Source organism: Xiphophorus couchianus, chromosome 3 (genome assembly GCF_001444195.1).
Source record: "Xiphophorus couchianus chromosome 3, X_couchianus-1.0, whole genome shotgun sequence".
Classification (NCBI taxonomy): Eukaryota; Metazoa; Chordata; class Actinopteri; order Cyprinodontiformes; family Poeciliidae; genus Xiphophorus; species Xiphophorus couchianus.
This window is the reverse complement of record NC_040230.1, coordinates 18,006,593-18,025,102: the sequence shown is the minus strand read 5'-3', so window position 1 is coordinate 18,025,102 and position 18,510 is coordinate 18,006,593. Positions and strand designations below refer to the sequence as shown.

Sequence of the window (18,510 nt, the reverse complement as noted above, 5' to 3'; positions counted from 1 at the left end):
CAAAAACCAGCACATAAGAGGTTCTCTAACCTTTTGTGCTTCCACATCTGCTGCCTCTCTCTTCTTGCTAACTTTCTCTGTTTGCAACCCAATTTTTGTTAAAAGGGCTCCAATATTTTCATTTTTTAATGTAAGCTGAGACTCTTGCGATGCCAATTTTGCTTTCAGATTATCAACCTAAAATCAAAAACAAATGACATGTATGAGAATAATAAATAAAATAAAGCGATATTCCTTTTTAAATGCCGAAATGAGCCAATGAGAGGACAAGTTGAAGAGACCAGACCTGTGCAGCAGTGCTTTGGAGTTTCTGAAGGCCATTGTCAAGTCGGTTCATTTTGTGCTGAAGCTCAGCCCGGCTTTTCTCCAGAAGGTTTCTGTACAAGGTGATTTGCTGGAGAAAGCTCTTGGGGGTGGTGTAATTGTACCTCTTCTCATTTCGCAGGTATTTTTCACTTGCCTGGTTGACACTGTTGTGAACGTAGGCCATGAAAAGACTGATGGATTCCTGGACAGCAGGCTATAAAAATAAGTGGGGTTGAGGGGAGAACGGGGTGAGCTGGATTAAGTGGGGTTTAACATCCCCAACCTGATGGGCACTGAAATATTATCTTCATAAACTTTGAATTCATCTACAAGTTCTGCCATCTTACTTGGCTGGCCCTGACTTACTCAATCTGAAATTTAGGTGCAGCCAGCAGGAATGATTGGGCTTTGAGACCTCTGTGAAAATAATGTGTTTAAAGCCCTGACATGCTGCTTGTAAAACATGCACACTGTTTACATTATATCTGCTCCCCTCCAACTTTCTAAACAGCTGTGGTACCACATTTCAACTATGTATTCATGATGCACATCCCCTATTAATCACACAGTTAGCAATCAATTAAAGCTAAAACAAATGAGCAGAGAATATGAAGATCAAACCTAACCATAACTCACAAAAAGCCATTGTTAATGATCATAGATCTGTGAGATGAGAAAATCATTATTAATTAAGATCTGACATAATGCGTTTTGATAAAGCATGGTGGGTTGCTTTAAGATGCGAAGCAAGCTCATTGATTGGCCTCGTATAACAAATATTATGTATTTCTAACTTTTAATAAATGACTACTACATTTCTTAGACTCCTGTCTCCTAAGCAAGATAAACAATTATTTATGACTTTAGTTTCAATGTGTCATACATTGGCTTGTAGCAGCATTATAAATAAACTCAATCTCATTCATATCAACACAAACCTCTAAGCACCCAACTCCTTTAGCTTTTAGCTAAAGCAACCTTGTTATCAGTTCAGCCAATCAGCTCAATGTCTAAATAACAACCAATGGACCGTTTTATGTTTTAGTTGATGCTGTTGTGTTTACAATAAAAAAAAATATTTTAACCTAAGAGTGCAACAACGTCTGAGCACTACAACTCCTATAAACATCATCATCACTCCTGAATATGACCATCCACACACAGATGTACACACAAACAGGGAAAGTTCACCGTCTGGCACATGTTCACCTATGTAATGAGACTTCCTGGTTGTGACAGCTGCGCCACCTTAGAGGGTCGTTATGTGCTTAATCAGTCTTCTCTCATTAACATAAATGACTATGGGTTGTGATCGTTACTCTGCTATGATGGAAAACAATGATATTCCTACGCTTACTGTGAGTCTCTGGGCATGTGTTCGGCAATTTGTCAGTACCTTGCTGCAGCACTAACGATGAAAGATCTATGGAAAACTTAATTCAGCTGTGCTGCAATAATTAGAAAATGTTCATTGAAGTCTAAACCATGCAAGTGTCAAAGTGCATGATAAACCTTGGCAAAATACCATATTGTCTATCTCCAGTGCCTTACAAAAATGATGACACTTTTTCATATTTTGTTAGACTACCATTACAGAACTTGCAATATTTTTGAGGATTTTAATTGATGGACAAATACAGTGTACCGTAGTAAATAATTGTGAAGTGGAAAGAAAAACATGCATGGCTTTCAAGTTTTTATTAAACAAATGAAAATCCGGGTAGAGGTGTGTGGTATAGATTTCGCAATGTCACACTAACAATTAAAACAAGATTAAGATAACAAGCAATATCCCAAACTTTGGGGATTTCACAAAATACTTCTCAATGCATTATCTAAAAGAGGAATGAGCACATCCAAACTGCAAATCACCCACCGCATGGCCTAAACTTAAAAGACCAGCAATGAGACTACAAATTAGACTAGCAGACAAGAGACTAAGTCATGTAGAAGACAAAACATGTCAAAGAACATTTTGTCAACATTTTGTAATTTTGTTAAGAACATTTTGGTGTACATGCAACAATCTATGAGTGGCTGAGAATAATTCTGCAGAACATACTGTCGCAAGATAAAAGACATTTTGGCAAACGATGGAGCAATACAGGGTCAGTTTTCTTAAAGAAAATCTGTTCTTTAAGAAAACTGCTGAATCTGATGAAAAAGACAAAGAGAGTTTGGGGATGGAAGTTTACCTTCCAGCAGAACAATGACACTAAATATACAGACAAAATTACAATCCAGTGGCTTAGTTCAAAGCACATTTATGAATAAGAGTGAACAAGACAAAAAGGTAAACCTAAATCTATTACAAACGTTTTAGCTAGGCTTTCAATTGGAAGTTTACTCAACCTATTCATCCAACCTGGCTGAGTTTGAACTTGAAACAAGAATTAGCAAAAATATCAGCTTATAGATGTGAAAAGCTCATGGAAACATACTACACTACACTCACAGCTGTAATTGCAGCAAAAGCTGCTTCATCAAAGAAGTTACTTAAGGAGTCTGCAAACAATGAACCCTTAGTTTTTAGATTTTGGTTTGAAAAATAAATAGAAAACCATTTATTTTATTTTACTTTGGGATCATCAATTGCATAAAATCCAAATAAATGACAAAACTACGCACATCATACAAATGTTGAAATTTATACTTTATAATATATTACATAATGAAAATTATATTTTCTAAAATAATTTCATTCATAATTTAACTATTCAGGCTAAATGAAGAACAGATGGTGATATTAGATTCATGTATCAACAGGCTTACCTCAATTCCATCAATTTCATGGATGAACCTGTAGCTCACCGACTGCAGAGCCTCAGTTGTCCAAGGATGAAACCAGTCGATGGTTGTACAGTTAATGAGAGCCGGGAACCGACGGGCCCTGACACGCAGGGCATTGCCAACAGGAGACATACACAGTACTACCTGCAAGCAAAAATCAAAAAAATCTGAGCATGTGTTTTACCAAGTTTCTATATAAATTACAGTATGTCCAAAAATCAAAATGAAGTGTGTACAAGTGGGATAACTCCCCTAGTTTCAAAGACTACGAGCAAGCTGTTGGTGTAAGAAACAAAAACTTTGGTGGACGCCTTACATGTGAATTGAAAGCCAGTTCATCCTTTTTTAATCTAATTTATCTAGTTTTCTGTATTTGCTTTACACAGACTCTCAAAATATATACTTTTTAATATTTTGCAACAGCTTTACTATTAATTGTTCTGGCTAAAAACAGTCCTTGCAAGCAGAAAATATGTTAATACATTGTTTTGATTTCCAGTGTCCTTTTAACGGTTGGTAAAAGTCCTTAAAGATTTTCTTAATTCTTAAACTTCACATAAAAAGCACTATTAAAGACACCACAGTTTATATTCAGAATATCTTCACCGTAAGTTGTTGTTGCACTCGGTGTGTAAAGAATCTCCAGCAGTTCTCCTTGTCATCCAGCAGTCCGAGGCTGCGCACCTCTCTTCTCACACTTGACACAATGTGTTCAATCTCCTCCTCACAGAAGATCTCTGGACTTTCACCTAATAGAAAAAAAACCCCTCTAATGACAAACTGAAGAGTTTTGGCAATTACAATTATTTAGTTCCTATTTCAGTGAAGAAAAATTAGAAAGACAAAAGATATCTGCCATTAAAACTGCACAAATAGCATGGATTTTGAATCTGACCTGATGCCAGTATGTTATTAACAATGACCAGAAACCGGTCATCAGGTATCTGTGCATCTGTCAGAAGCAAAGTCACACGATGATTCTTTACTCCAGCCTTTAGTAATAACCCAGCAAGGTCCGTCTGCAAAAAAAATAGCGAAATAAAGCCAAACTTCACAAGGAAAAGTTGTGATTATCAACCAAATGTGAGGTCCACTGGAAAATTCAGACTGTTCAATAACCCAGTGGATACAGTATGGATTCCATTTTTAAGTAATTAATGCTTAAAATGAAACATGTAAAGCATCAGTGAAATATTAAAACACTTGAAAGTGGCTCCTAATTGTATCTGACAAACATTTCTTGCTCCACTGAAGAAGCTGAATAACAGTGAATTGCAGTAACCTGAAGCTGAGCAAAAAGAGTTAAATCAATAAGTTGCAGTAGTAAATAGAGCAGGAACTTTAAGAAAATGTTTATTCAAGTAGTTTAATTATCAGTTGCATCTGAAAACCATGGCTAAAAAATGCATTTAAAGTATAATTGACATTTACATTGAGGTCCTGGATGCTATAACCCTTTCTCGGTGTGATTTGGAAGACTTCCACAGAAGACATGTAGGAAGCGAGGCGAGTCAGACTCTGCTTTCCGCTGCCCCCCACTCCCACCAGTAGGCCATGAGACCTCGGCGCCTCCAGGATACGGCTGATGCGACAGCTGGTGACAATATAATCTTTTTTAAGTCATGTTATGCCACATTTATTATTTACTACTATTACTTATTATTTCTATTATCATCCAATCATGTTTTATCAAGCTCACTATATTAATCACACATAATGTAATAATAATAATAAGTCAAACGATGCTCACACATGTTGTATGGCATCTTCAAACAGTACAAGGCTCATAGTTGGATAGAGCTCATTGTAGCTTTTTAAAGCCTCAGTGAGGATGGTCCTGAGCATAGACCAGTCATTGAAAGGGGCATAGCAATGACTTCTGTCCATGTTGGCAAAGTGGCAATAGAGTAGGTTCTGTTTGTCCACTTTTTTATCTTCCAGTCCCTGGAGAAGGACAGAGGTGTAGTTTTTCATGTAATGATTGCAATCTGTAAGTAAGTAAAGAACTGAAGTTTATCATATTTATCTTCATATGAATTGCACCTCAAAGCATTCATGCACAGTCTCCATTTGGATCTTCTGGAAAAGCTGCATGTCCTTCATGTCTACCAGTCTGTCTGAATAGACTCTGCAGGACTCGTGCAGCCACAACGCCACCAGGTCAATGCTGTCCCTCGTGGTCTGTGGACCAGCTAAAAGGATACCCTAAATAACAAGAATAATCATGTCTATATTTTATTTTTTAAAAATTAAGTCAAGTATAATCTCAGCTTGTTATATACAATACCTGAAAGACGTTTGACATGTCTCGAAGATTAAATATGTAGTGAAACTTGATTGCTGTGGGTACAAAACTCTGAACCATCTTGTCATGAAGAGTCATGAGAGCTCGAACAACAGCAGCAGCAGTTTTCTGGACCGACTGACTGAAAGCTCTTTGTTTTAAATGCCCACACAAGATCTGACCATAGATTGATGCCCGAGACTCTGGCGAAGGGAAGTTTACTGCAAACACTGAGAAATGTCTCTGTTGAGAATAAAAATACAGTAGAAATGAACATGACATTATCTGGACATAATACATGTCAAATTATCACTGTAATAAATTCTCAAATTACCAAAAGAAAACTACTTTCTTAAGCAGATCTCTCTTAAAAAAGTAATTTTACTCTAAAAAGAACTTTTACTACGTTAAATAAAATGTACATACATATACTGTATGTTTAGTAAGAACATATGTAAACCATCTAAAAATGTTGCTGATTAATTTAAATTAAATTGTTTCAGTTGATTCTGGAATAGCCTCAGACCTTGGAACTTATATCTTTTACCTTTTTCTCAGTTTCTTGTTGTCTTTGTTTTTGTTTTGTTTTTTTGTTCAAAATTTAAACGTAATTTAAACATTTAGTGTTTAAATGTATGCTTTAAAATGAGATATATAGGACGTCTTTATGCTATCTCAACCTCACAGAATAATTATAACCAAAATTATGTTTATACTTCACTAATCACATATTTCATAAGTTTAAAAACGTTCTACTCTGGTCATTGCTAATTTTGTCCTGTCAACAATATTGAAATCCTGATAACACTTCTGATAAAAACACATGTATTATCTTTTTATTGACTCACTACTCTTTCTGAATCCACAAACTCTCAAAAGCCTTTCTTTATGTATAGAGCAGGCTTTTTTGGACCTTACAAAACACATTTGTAGTGAAATCTAAAATAAAGATCAGTGCACAATAAGGAGCTGTTTCATTGTTAAATGTACCTGTAATCTGGGGTTGATGATGAAGCTCCCAGCAGCTGGATTCATGCATGCAACATACTGGGTATTTTGGACCTCTTTTAAAGTCAATTTCTGTCTGCAATACCTACAAAGTGGATGAAGAAAATATTTTGTGCATATTTGCAATTTAAGTACATGCAGTAATGCTAACTTTCCACGTTATAAATAACATGTTGCTGCTATTACCGGCCTGTCAATTTTGCAAGAAGTTACTGCTAGAGGTTACTAAGCCTGTCAAGAGAATGTTTGTGAAAAACCTCTTAAACACTTTGACTTGTTATATACGTTTTGCAAGGTTATATCTGAAATAACATGTAGGTGTGGGGGTGTTTTCTCACCAGTGTCCAAAATCCAGATGCTGACGTATAAGAGCATGAGGCTGCACTGTTCCATAGCTATCAACAGCTGGTATGTTCATGTCATCTATAAAATAGACTAGCCTCTTGTTGCCTACAGGTGAGTAGCTTCTTCCTGCTCTTTTCTCTAATGGTTGCTCTAAAATCTCTACAAAAAAAGTAACAATGGGAGTAAAACACAGCTTAGAAATAACACGTTCACTGTATTGCAAAGAAATTACTTGAACTTTGACATTCTGTCTGTCATATTACAACATACAGTACATACATCATATTACACAACTAAATAAAAACCACCAGAGACTATTGTCTTAAAAAGTTAGTTGTGAAGGTTCTGAGGTTTGTTATAGGCATCATCAAGACCACAAAACACATTGGACAGGCCAGAGATGAAAATGTTACTGGTACAACCACAAACTTACAATGAAAGTGACATTTAACTAAACTGACAGGCCTGAGAAAAGAGAGTATTAGTCAGAGAAGCAGCTAAGAGGCCAAAAGTATCACTGAAGGAGCTACAGAGATCCAACTGTTTGCATCTGTTAACATAGGCCAACTATTAGTCATGAATCTAAAAGGGTGACCTTAAAAATTGTCTTTTTGAAGGAAAGGAAGAAGAAGTCTGGCTTGCACTGTGGCACAAGTCATGTGGTAGATACAGCCAGCGATGACACCAAATTTAAACTTTTTGAGCCAATATGATATAAAATCAATATTGCAGAAAGCTAATATTGCACATCACCATTCCAAATGTGAAACATGGAAGTAAAGGCATCATACCGTAGACATTTTTGCACCAGGAAAGCTAGTCAGAGTTGATGGAAAGATGAATGGAGGTGAATACATGGCAATCCTGAAAGAAATCCTGTTAGAGGAGCTGAGTTTTAGAGGAGCTGTTAGAAGACCACAAGCTTAGAATGATGCCCAAGAAACATACAACTTTACTCAGATTTACACTTTACAATTACAATTGTTGGTCTTTCTCATATAATCCTAATGAAATACACTGGAGCTGCTGTTAGAAATGTTACAAATAAAGGTGACAGGTTAGAAACACTTTTACAATACAAAAGATGTAGGAGATTTGTAAGGGAAAATTCCTAGTGACTGAAGTTCTCCACACCTTCACCCTCTCAAAATCTAATCATTGCCACCAGATGGTGCTACAGTGTACTTGATGTGCTACTGTGCAACAAATCAAAAACCCTCTCACCTTGCAACATGAGGGAGGTGGTGTAGTAGTTGAAGGGTACTTTTGAGGTTGTGTAACTCTCTGACAGAGTGTCTAACTTGTTTCTGACAAGTTCAGTCTTTCCCACTCCAGCATTCCCCACAAGCATCACCGGCTGCCTCCTCTCCAGCAACAAGTTCATGAAGTAGCTAAGACGCATGGTCTCTGGTGTGTGCACCACAACAGCCTGCAATCACGGGAACAGCAGGAAGATGGAGAACAGAAACATACATGGTTATTATGGCTTTCTTTGAGTGTGATTTATTGACAGACATGTGTTCAGTGAATTGTATGTGATTTATAATTTCTTGGATTTCCCCAGAACACCACAACTATTCTGTCATAATAGCATCATTTGCTCAGAACAAAACCCCGTTAATTACGGCTCAGCAAGAGCCTTTGGAGCGCAGGCAGCTGTACGCAGGAGCATAAAGAAACACAAAGGAGCGTGGGTGATAGCTCGAGTCTTGTTGCTCGTGTCTTCACCCCCACACGCTCCAGTACAGGGAGTGGTAGACGGTAATCAGACTCAGTGGCAAGCCTATCTTCCATTTCAGCACCCCTGCCATAACCCCATGATGTGACTTTACCCTCTCTTATTATGTTCATTGAAGCATACAAACATTTTTAATATGCCGGCATTGTTCATTTTTGGTTATTTTGCCTCTTGTGATTGTGATTATTTGTCAAACACTTTTCAAAAGTTTGCTTTTACTGCTCAGTATTCTTCTCCTCATAACTTGCAGGAGTTTTTACCTGTAATGGTGTGTGGTTTTCCACTTCAAAGCTTGGTACAACATCACTCCAGGGCAGAAAGCGCTTGGTCTGGTGGTCAAGGTAGTAGTCAAAAACTGTTCCTTGTGTGGGGAACTTAACTGTCCTCATTTCTTTGGTCCACCACTGACTGAACTTCACTTGGTAATCATGCAGCTGAACATTCATAAAAAACAGAAAAAAACAAATGCACATTAATTTATTGGACTCACTTAATTGGCTCAAAGTTTAACTAGATCATCTTCACAACTTTTCCATTATGGATTAAAGCAATTCATGTAGCTTGCCTTGATTACTTGTTGACATTAATTGATTTAAGTCTGTTTTTATTTGTCCAAGCATGCTGCCACAAGTAACAAACACAATATCTCAGAAAAAATACCTTGTTTAATGTAGACTAACAAAAGGACACAAAATGAATTTCCTTTTTTATGACGAAGCAGTTATAACCCAAGATACTGAATCTAATATCCCAGCGTTGATTCAGATATTTTACAGGGTCTGCTCTTATTTATTTAATATTTTCTCTGACATAGCAATTTTCTCTAGCAATTATGTGGCAGTGTTAAACAGATTGTTTTCTTCAAGTGTATTAAACAAAATGTTGATGTTTTGGGAAAATAAAATTAAATGTATTACTTTCAATTCAAAGAACACAGATAAATCGTTTAATAAAAGCTAAAACTGCTGGGGTTTTCAGTGTAAACTCACTGAATTTAACTGAAGTATTGTTTAACTCCAGTTATTGGTCAGCTTTGTCCAATCTGTACTTTCAAAGCTATCTTGGTAAATAACTATACTACCTTCCAAAACCTGAAGTAGTCTAAAGTATGAGTACTTCCAATTAGGCAAATAAAAATGTGGGTTTGTGCACCTAGCGTACGATAGCAGCACAAATGTGGTGAACATCTAAAAGAATGACAGCCATAATAAATGATGAGGCAGCAGAAAAGATCAAGTCATAGGAAGTCTTATAAACAACTTTCTATAAAATTAGACACACTTGTCTGCTTCATCTTCATTTAGTTTGATTAATACAGTGTCAGCAGTTTGGTCAGTTAATATTAGCCTCAGTTATTTTTTATAACTATTCTCTTCTTTGACAACACCTGAAACAAAGTCAACATTGTATTTGGCTAATTTACTTCACAAAGCAAATGACTAATGAATTACACTCTAAACTGAATATGACACTTTCATCATGAATTGTAGGCCAAATTGGGTCAAATTTCTAAAGGCTCAAGTATTTCCTTAAATAACTCAAAACTAATGAGTCACCTGATCTTTATAGAGGGCTCCTCCAAAAGCCCAGATGCAAGCAAAGGTGAAATATGTCTCATAGATTTCACGAGGAGACTCAGCAGAAATATTTTCTGCAGTTAAAAGGCAGTCGAGCAAAGTGCACAGTGTCTGAATGAAAAGATAAATAATAGTAACATGTCAGTTTTATGGCCATGAAGATTTACAAACAACAATAGATATACAGATAAATATAGACATCCACTTATACAGTAAATACGTTTGCTTGTTTGTTTGATATTTACCTGTATCATGGAGTTCTCCGGGATAGGAGTTATGGTTTTAAAACTTTTTTTCATCTGCTCAAGACAACGAGGAACATATTTATCAAACAGTATCATCAGGTGAGCACGTTCTGTTTGCCGTTCCCGTCTATCAATCCAGCTTGTAACGTACCTGAGCAGCAATGTGATTTGCACACTGTAAGCTAAAATTAACATTATGCTACAAACAGATTAGATTTCAGGTGGATATTAAGATAATAGAAATGTATAAACTCACGGGTTCCAGCCCAAGTCCTGTTGGTTAACATAAAGAATTCCTGCTCTAGACACTGTAGCAGGTGTGGCCATCTTAAGATGACTGATTTCGAATACAAGCCTCATGGAAAGGGTGAGAGGCACACGCTCATTACTGGCCAGAGTCAGGACCTAAAAGATTTTCCAAATCATTACACTTTAAAATGTGCCATTTGAGGCCCTAAGCAATGCGTACAATAAATAGACACATATCTTTTCAGTCTAGAATTGCTATTTAAAGTACTATTTTCAATGGGAAAAAAATAAAAAACAAATAAAAAATTCACACTGAAAACATTTATCGCTCTGACAAGAGGCTGAAAAGTACTTAAACTCCAGGAAGTGATGACTGAAGGAGGAAGAAACATCTTCTTTCTGTACACACCACCTTGGTTGCAATGAGTTGTACAATAGTGTATGAGTGAACAGGAGGGAGGTACCTTGTTATCATCCATCACTGTGTTGAGTGATTCAATCCACATTGGATCAATGTCTCCATCCAACACAATCCACTTAGGCCCATGGTGGGAGATGTTTGCCTGCTGCCGCATCAGTAATGAAAGCAAACCTTGTACAGATATTGAAGGGACCAAAAAAATTGGAAAGAGTAAGCAAGGTTTTCACCTATAAGTAAAACACTTCTGTCACAATTTTGTTGCCCACATTAAAGACGTGGGTCGAATAAAAATGCTGCAAAGTTCAAATCTCTGTCCCCATTTTACTTTTTATTCCTCACTTTGATGCATGTCAGTGTAACAGAAATACAAAGACCAAGTTCTTTTACATACAGCATCCTCATTAACTATTGGCACACACAGCAATAATTATTAAAAAGCCTAAAAATTTCCTCTTTTTTTTTTACTGAAATAGCACTCTCACTCACATAATTTTTCTTACTCTATACATGAGTTTTGTCAATTTTTTAGTGGGGAAGAAATTGCATATATAAAAAAAAGATAATTAATTCCACCAAAATCTCTTGTTCGCTAGTCCATAACATCTAACAATCCCTGGTGAATTTTTAAATTCAGACAACAATTTGTTTAGAAAGTTTAAATTAGAAATGTATAACTTATTTTCTTTGGGTATGAAGATGACAGCTAAGAAGAGGTCAATTTCTTAACATCTCACTTTTATGTATGTTGAGGCTCTGAGATTCAGTGGGGTTGTATCTCGATCAATGGCCCTGGCAAACATTGGATTTTCGTCTACATTTTACAGAGCAAGATTAACGCAACTGCATTAAAAGATTAGTTTACTTTAGAATTATTTGCATATCATTATCAGAGGTAATAAATGTAGAGGGCAATATAATGTCTAGTAATTGAGCAATTTCCTCTGGTTGTGTGGAAGTATGCAAACATGAAGCTGCAAATCGACGAATGATTTCTAATCTACTAAGGATTTCCCTTATTCTTGTAGCACCAGCCTCTTTACCATCTTTCCACTCCCGAGTTGCAGGATGAATGAATCCAAAAAGTTCATCTCTGTCAATCGCCTTTGGATTGAGGTCATTCCAGACTGGCTTCCATCTTAGCTTTACATATGTTTTATGAAGAACTCTCAGAATCTGTTGAAAATGTCAACACCCCATATTTGACATCTAAATTACAAAGTGATTGTATTTTGTCACATAAAATAAAACAAAAGTTTCACCTTGCTTTTTCCAGTTCCAGCACTTCCGATGACAAAAACAGAGTGACGAACTGCCATGAGTTCTTCCAGCTGTACTGCCTACCACAAAAAAGATGTTGACAAAATCATTTGGGCCTTTTCTCTTTAGGAAATAATTTTTTCACTGAATGACCCACCTTTAGAATAAAGGTTTCTTCAGGCTGCAATCCAAGTTGCACAGTCGATTCTCTAATGACCTTCTCAAGTTCAAAGTTTCTTTCTCTCTCAACTTCCAGGCCTGGAAACAAGTCCCCAAGCAGTCCCAGGAAGGCTGTCACATCTTCAGTCACAATTTTAGGCATATTGAAGTCCCGCAGTGCACGCATCAACACCTTGGAAGTAATATTCCATTTTAAATTAGACCATACTAATATCTTTACTGACTATGGAGGGATAGACACACATAAGTCACCTGATCCTCTGGTCTTGTTTTGTCTTTTCTTCTCAGAGAACCAGCTAGAACCAGAACAGATTTGACAGCACGCAAACCCCAATCATAATGGTCCTAAAAAGCAAAAAAGACACATCACCTCTACTCCTAATGCTATCAACAGCTTTCCTGTGTTTTTTATATTGTGCTGCTAAGTTTTACCTTGCTAAATAAATCATTTCTGCTCTATGTAGCCTGATATTTTCCTGCAAATGATTTTTCTTACCTGCTTAGAAAGTAACTCTGTGCAGAGACTGTAAAGTGTAGTAAACTTCCTGGCTAAAAGCTTAGCACTACGGAAGCCTTCTGCCACCAACATTATCTCACAAATAAGCTCAGTGTCAGGCACCACCATGGCACAGGGCCTATGCAGGACACAAACAGTTTTCATATTATTTTTTTTTTGTTGATTAAAAAACAATTTGAAGGAGAAACTGGTGTTCATTCCCACCTAAAAAGGGCCTTTAGGTTCTCAGGTAGCTCAGCCCTGCCAGCATAGCCTGGGTTCATAGTGATAAAAATCCCAACTGATTTTTTTAAGGAGATATTCTGATTGAGGAACAGGAACCTAAATAGAAACATAAATTGATGGTGAAATGTACACAATTCTATGATAAAACTTGAGCATACCAATACTCAGTTACTTACGATTCCTTCTTAGAACGAACAGCGTCTTGAATGGTTTTGATCTGAACTGCGACAACTGACAAGACATCCACAGGGATACGGTTGAATTCATCAAAGCAGCCCCATGCTCCAGTCTGTGCAAGACCCTTGTAGATGTTTCCCATGGACTTTAGATGAACAAAGCAGAAATTTTGCAGATTGTTAGCCACAGGTTAAAGTTATTTACAAATCAGGCAATGTGCGACACTTGATTTTATTCAGGAAAATTACAGAAAAGGAGGGAAATGCAAATGCATACAAAACAAAGTCCTTGTGCTTCCATTTTATAATACACTGTCAACTCACAATTTTAGTTGTTCAACTCACCTTGTAGTCCATCTGTTCAGAACAGTTGAAGATGTACACCATGACAGCCATGGCTCTGCCGAGATCCTTTGTAGTCTCAGTTTTCCCTGTTCCAGCAGGGCCTGTTGGGGCTCCACTCATGTTCAGGTGGAGTGATTGAGTCAATGTGATGTAGCACCTACAAACAAAAGGGCTTTTTATTCATCATTCATGTTGTAATCTTACTATGAGACTGAAAATCAAAAAAGATTTTGATACCGGTCTGTGAGGGGAGTGATGACCAGACGAGAAGTATTTCCGATATACTCGTATGAGTAAAGGAACTGAGCATCACAGATGTTGACATAGCATTGTTGCAGTTTCTCATTCCAGCAGTGTCGAAGCTGGGAAAGCCACTGGAATGCCTGAGAGTTGGTGACCTTTGAGTTGACATAAGAGCACACTGTTACTACACACACCCTCTTGATAAACGCAAATATTAAGTTAATGATGACAAACACTAAATTCCAGCTAAAGTACTTTCTAAGTTATCTGAATCAACCTTTTGGTCAATGAGGCTGGCAACAATGTCTCTAGCATGGACATCAACAGTGCAGACACTCATGATCTTCTGTCTGTCGCCAGGACTCAGCTCACCAAGGAGCATTTCTGTGAGAATGTTGAGTTGGAAGACCTTCAGGGGTAAAACAGAGTCAAACAATAGTAGTCAGAACAGAGAAAACAAGGGAGTGAAATGAGAACAATATTTAATACTACTTGGGTCAAGCTCTTTGTGTCAATGATAGGTCTTAAACAGAGTTAAAAATTCACTTCAAGAAAAACATTGAATCCACATAAATGAATGTGGACCCTGTATCGGGTAAAGCATTATTTGTCCCCATTGTTGCAGAAAAGCAGGTTTAATCAGTGCATGGCTATATGCTAGATGAAGATTATCCAAACATTAAGTCAAGGTCAAGTTAACCTTTGATTTTACTGATGAAACTGGCAACCGTGACAACTTGACAACTTATTATGAGCATAGCCCAAAATAAAACTCCTTCAAGCCTTGCTCAGGTCACAGAGTCTGACATGATAAAGAGGCAATGTGATCAATGTAAGAATCATTATGAAGAACACAATCTCCACTTCAAAAATCAAATTTAAAAAAATAAACAGCAAGCAACAAACAGTTTGTAGCTATGCCAAAGAAAAAATCTAACAAAAATGTAAAAACTACTGTTGCTTTCATAAACCATCATGACAGTCTAAGCCAAGGACCTACTTTGTGTTACGCTCCATTAATGTTCTCTTCTCATTGAGTTGCACAAACAATCAACAGTTATAGACCACAAAAGGTTTGATATGACTTGTGAAATATGAATTCTGGTTATTATGTGTTATATTTTACTATCAAACAGAACCTAATAATTTTTCAATAGACTAAAATCTTTAGCAATATGAATTGAATTAAAACCACACACTTGTCTTTGTGTTCCTTCAACCTTAACTGAACCTTTAACACAATGAATGAAGGCCCATTTTTATTCCAGTGAAACTATGTGGTAAAAATAAAACAATGTATTTTATCAGCAAATACTTTATTTTGTGCGTGGTAAACTGACATCACTTTGAAGATGAGCCAAAGTTTCTCAGTAGAACCTCAATGCATCACACTGGACCAATAGTGCATTTTTATAATGTTTTGCTACAATCCTTTAGTGCTTGTGCTTTGAGTCTTTATGTTATTTTGTCCGTCTTTTACATAAATACACAAAACATTATTTCTTTAATCGATTTCTTCGTGCTTCAGTTATACATTCATTCAGTTTTTTTTCCCATTTATTTCTTGCAAAGAAACGTTCATTAAAAACAAATTATTAACCAATCTTACCTGTTTCTTGTTGTAGTCTTTTAATGCCGACTCAAAACCTTCTTCTAGTCGTCTAAAAACAAGCTCCATATCATTGCTCCACCAAATCTGTGATCCAGTGAGAGCAATTTGAGAGGGGAATTCAAGAATCCACTGCTCTCTGGATCTGTCCTCATATAAAGACACAGCTTCAGACAGGTGAACCTTGATACAGTTCCTCATAGATTCCTCAAGACGGGTGAGCCACTCTTCCACCTTATGTTTAGGATTTTTACCAAAGGTTTTTTATTAGAAATGTCTGAGACATACTTTATATCCCATCATATTGAATTCAATCTTACCCGTCCAATACAGAAACAATCAGTTTGGAACTGGACATACTCTCTCTCTTTGCTGTACATGCCCAAAGCATGTTTAGGATTGTGCAGCACACCACTTGTGTTAAACTCAAGATCTGACATGCTGTCAAACAGTTTTGGAAGATAAACAGTAACCTAGAATAAGAAATAGGTCATTACCCTTATTTGAAATATGTGCTTAGCAAAATGATAGTGAAAGTCAGTAACTACATGTAAAAGTTGATAGGTATTCAGTGAAACAAAACTGATGTAAAACTCTGCACTACACTACCTCCTTTGGGCGACTCCATTTGGAGAGGATGTCCAACAAGTCTGCAGATGAAATAAAGTAGAATCGGGGAAATGCAATTCTCTTGGTTTCCAGATATTCTGCAAGACCTTTTTCACATAGAACCAGCCTGGCAGAAAGCATCAACAGGGATAGTAAGCGGAAAATGTCCAAAATATTTCCAATTATAGCTTAAAGCATGGGTGACCAGCTCCAGTCCTCAAGGGCCGTTGTCTTGCTAGTTTTATATATTTCTTACTACAGCCGATTCAAATGGTCCAACAACCTCCTCATCATGTCAAAGTTCTGCAGAGGCCTGTTAATGAACCATTATTTGATTCAGGTGAGTTGAGACAGGGAAAGAACTAAGTCATGTAGTATACTGGCCTTTGAGGATTGATTTTTGACACCACTGGTTTTGAAACATATACAAACACCTTTTTTGCAAGTCCTCTAATTTTTCAAACAGATGTTGTTTGTTGGTGGCCTCAATAAGATTTTTAGTATTAGCACTGTCCAGCATTAACTCCTGAAAGAAAAATATGTTTAAAAGAATGAAATTTGCATGACTTGAACAATCCTCACAATAACATTCATACCTGATATTCAGCATCTATTTTTTGAAATTTTAAAGCATCGTCAGGAATTTGTTGGTGAATGTCATCGCAGCTTTTGAAGATGCTTTCAAGGTAGACCCATGTTCTTTGGACCTCCATCCAAATAGTTAGCACACAATCAGCAGCAGTGAGCTGATGTTGCAGTTCCAGTGCCCGGTCTAAGAAGTGAGCCACATGCTTGCTCTGAATGACATTCTGGAGCTGAATCTTCAGGAGGGCAATATAAAGGAATATGTGAAACAAAGCTGAAGAACATGAAACCTTAAAAAAACTCCATTAAACCATACAATACCTTATAATATCATACGATAAAGCACAACAAGATAATGGGATGATTCTAGACTTTAATGTATGTTGTTAACATTTTATGTGATAGACCACATCAAATTTTAATTAATGTTTTCTTTCAATTTAAAATTCTATAATCTGATGTGTATTTTTATTCAAGCAACTGAGTCAGTGCTTTGTAGAACCGCCATATTTACAACCATTGTATTTAAAGCTGCAAGTCCTTTGGAGACTGACATCTTAATATTGTCTTTGCAAAACAAAAGCTCGCTCTTAGCCACTTTGGAGTGAGAACATATGTCAATATCAATGTTTTGAGCTTCTCGACAACTTTATGCATGACCTGTCTGGTGTGTTCCTTGGTCTCCTTGGTGTGTTCACCAATATTCTCAGGCAAACCTCTGATGCCTTCACAGAACTGTTGGACTTACACTAAGATTATTTTATGCACTCCTTTTGTGACATCTGAGGACATTTTGTGGCAAATTATTTTGTTTAAATGTAGCAGAACAAAGGAGGTTGCACTTTTTACTGTGGCCAAAAGTGAAAAAGTCAAAGTGGTACAAATATGTTTGCAAGGGAATGTAAACTAAATCCAAAGTAAAAGCCCAGAACACCCAACTACCACACAAACTACGGCAAGACAATGTCACTTATTGAGAACTTTACATACGTCAGTTTTGTTTAAGAACACATTCCACCTCATCAGCAGGGCAACCCAACCACTTCAACAAAGATTTAGCCACTGAAGTAGCAAGGCTTCTAATTGCTGGCTGTAACCCTCCCACACATCTGTTGTGCGTGTTCAAAGATCACCAAGGAGCAACAATGCTCTGCATCCCCCAAGCAGCAATAAATCTCAGGATTCAATAGGCACCCCTTTGCTCTCAGCTGTGCCATCAGACATTGAAAATGGCACACCATTCTGCAGTCTTAGCTTAAGAACTTACAACCTGTCCTCCTTACAGAATTTCTTAACAGAAATTATTGTACTTAAATTCATAATTTATTCTTTTCCTCTGTGAAACCACAAGTTAAAGTTTTTAAAAGGTTAAACAACTACCTGATGATCGTCAAGCATTTCAATAAGGTCCTCATTAAATTTGAGTAGTGGTAGAGATGTCTGGTAATGTTCCTCGTATGAAAGCTCCATTGATCCCCATGCTTGGCTTATTTCTGTTATAATCTGAAAAACAACAGAGTGGGCATTATATTGATAACATTGTTAAATTACAAACTGCTTTAGTCAGTTTTATTACCTGTTTTACATGCACTGTGGATTAAAATGACATATGCTGAAATTGTGAAAATACAAAGTGGCAAAATAGTGAAATGACTAAAATCTACCACAATCCTTTTCTTGAAACAGTCTGAATTAAAGGCCAATTTACCTCAATACATTTGTTTATAATTGCTTCTTATACCTGCTGTGCCTTCTCTGGCATATTTTTAAACACCTTCCTGATACTGAAAATGACTCTTTG

General features: G+C 36.8%; 1 protein-coding gene across 2 annotated transcripts in view; it reads right to left on the bottom strand.

Moving 5' to 3' along the window:
* Positions 1–18,510, bottom strand: part of LOC114141781 (dynein heavy chain 11, axonemal) — a 44,285-nt gene that overhangs the window by 16,335 nt on the left and 9,440 nt on the right. Inside the window, exons 25-57 of one of the 2 annotated variants that reach the window (XM_028012593.1) lie at positions 18,090–18,212; positions 16,721–16,945; positions 16,559–16,650; positions 16,125–16,251; positions 15,836–15,988; positions 15,516–15,749; positions 14,184–14,315; positions 13,901–14,061; positions 13,664–13,820; positions 13,319–13,464; positions 13,122–13,238; positions 12,897–13,035; positions 12,653–12,745; positions 12,378–12,572; positions 12,223–12,300; positions 12,004–12,136; positions 11,007–11,134; positions 10,550–10,698; positions 10,294–10,444; positions 10,028–10,159; positions 8,732–8,905; positions 7,958–8,162; positions 6,727–6,892; positions 6,371–6,473; positions 5,384–5,623; positions 5,140–5,301; positions 4,847–5,040; positions 4,528–4,690; positions 3,992–4,115; positions 3,703–3,845; positions 3,079–3,240; positions 287–520; positions 31–177 (exon numbers count right to left, since the gene is read on the bottom strand). In XM_028012593.1, the coding sequence (XP_027868394.1) occupies positions 31–177; positions 287–520; positions 3,079–3,240; positions 3,703–3,845; positions 3,992–4,115; positions 4,528–4,690; positions 4,847–5,040; positions 5,140–5,301; positions 5,384–5,623; positions 6,371–6,473; positions 6,727–6,892; positions 7,958–8,162; positions 8,732–8,905; positions 10,028–10,159; positions 10,294–10,444; positions 10,550–10,698; positions 11,007–11,134; positions 12,004–12,136; positions 12,223–12,300; positions 12,378–12,572; positions 12,653–12,745; positions 12,897–13,035; positions 13,122–13,238; positions 13,319–13,464; positions 13,664–13,820; positions 13,901–14,061; positions 14,184–14,315; positions 15,516–15,749; positions 15,836–15,988; positions 16,125–16,251; positions 16,559–16,650; positions 16,721–16,945; positions 18,090–18,212 (5,082 nt within the window). The other variant, XM_028012592.1, reaches the window with a different exon arrangement.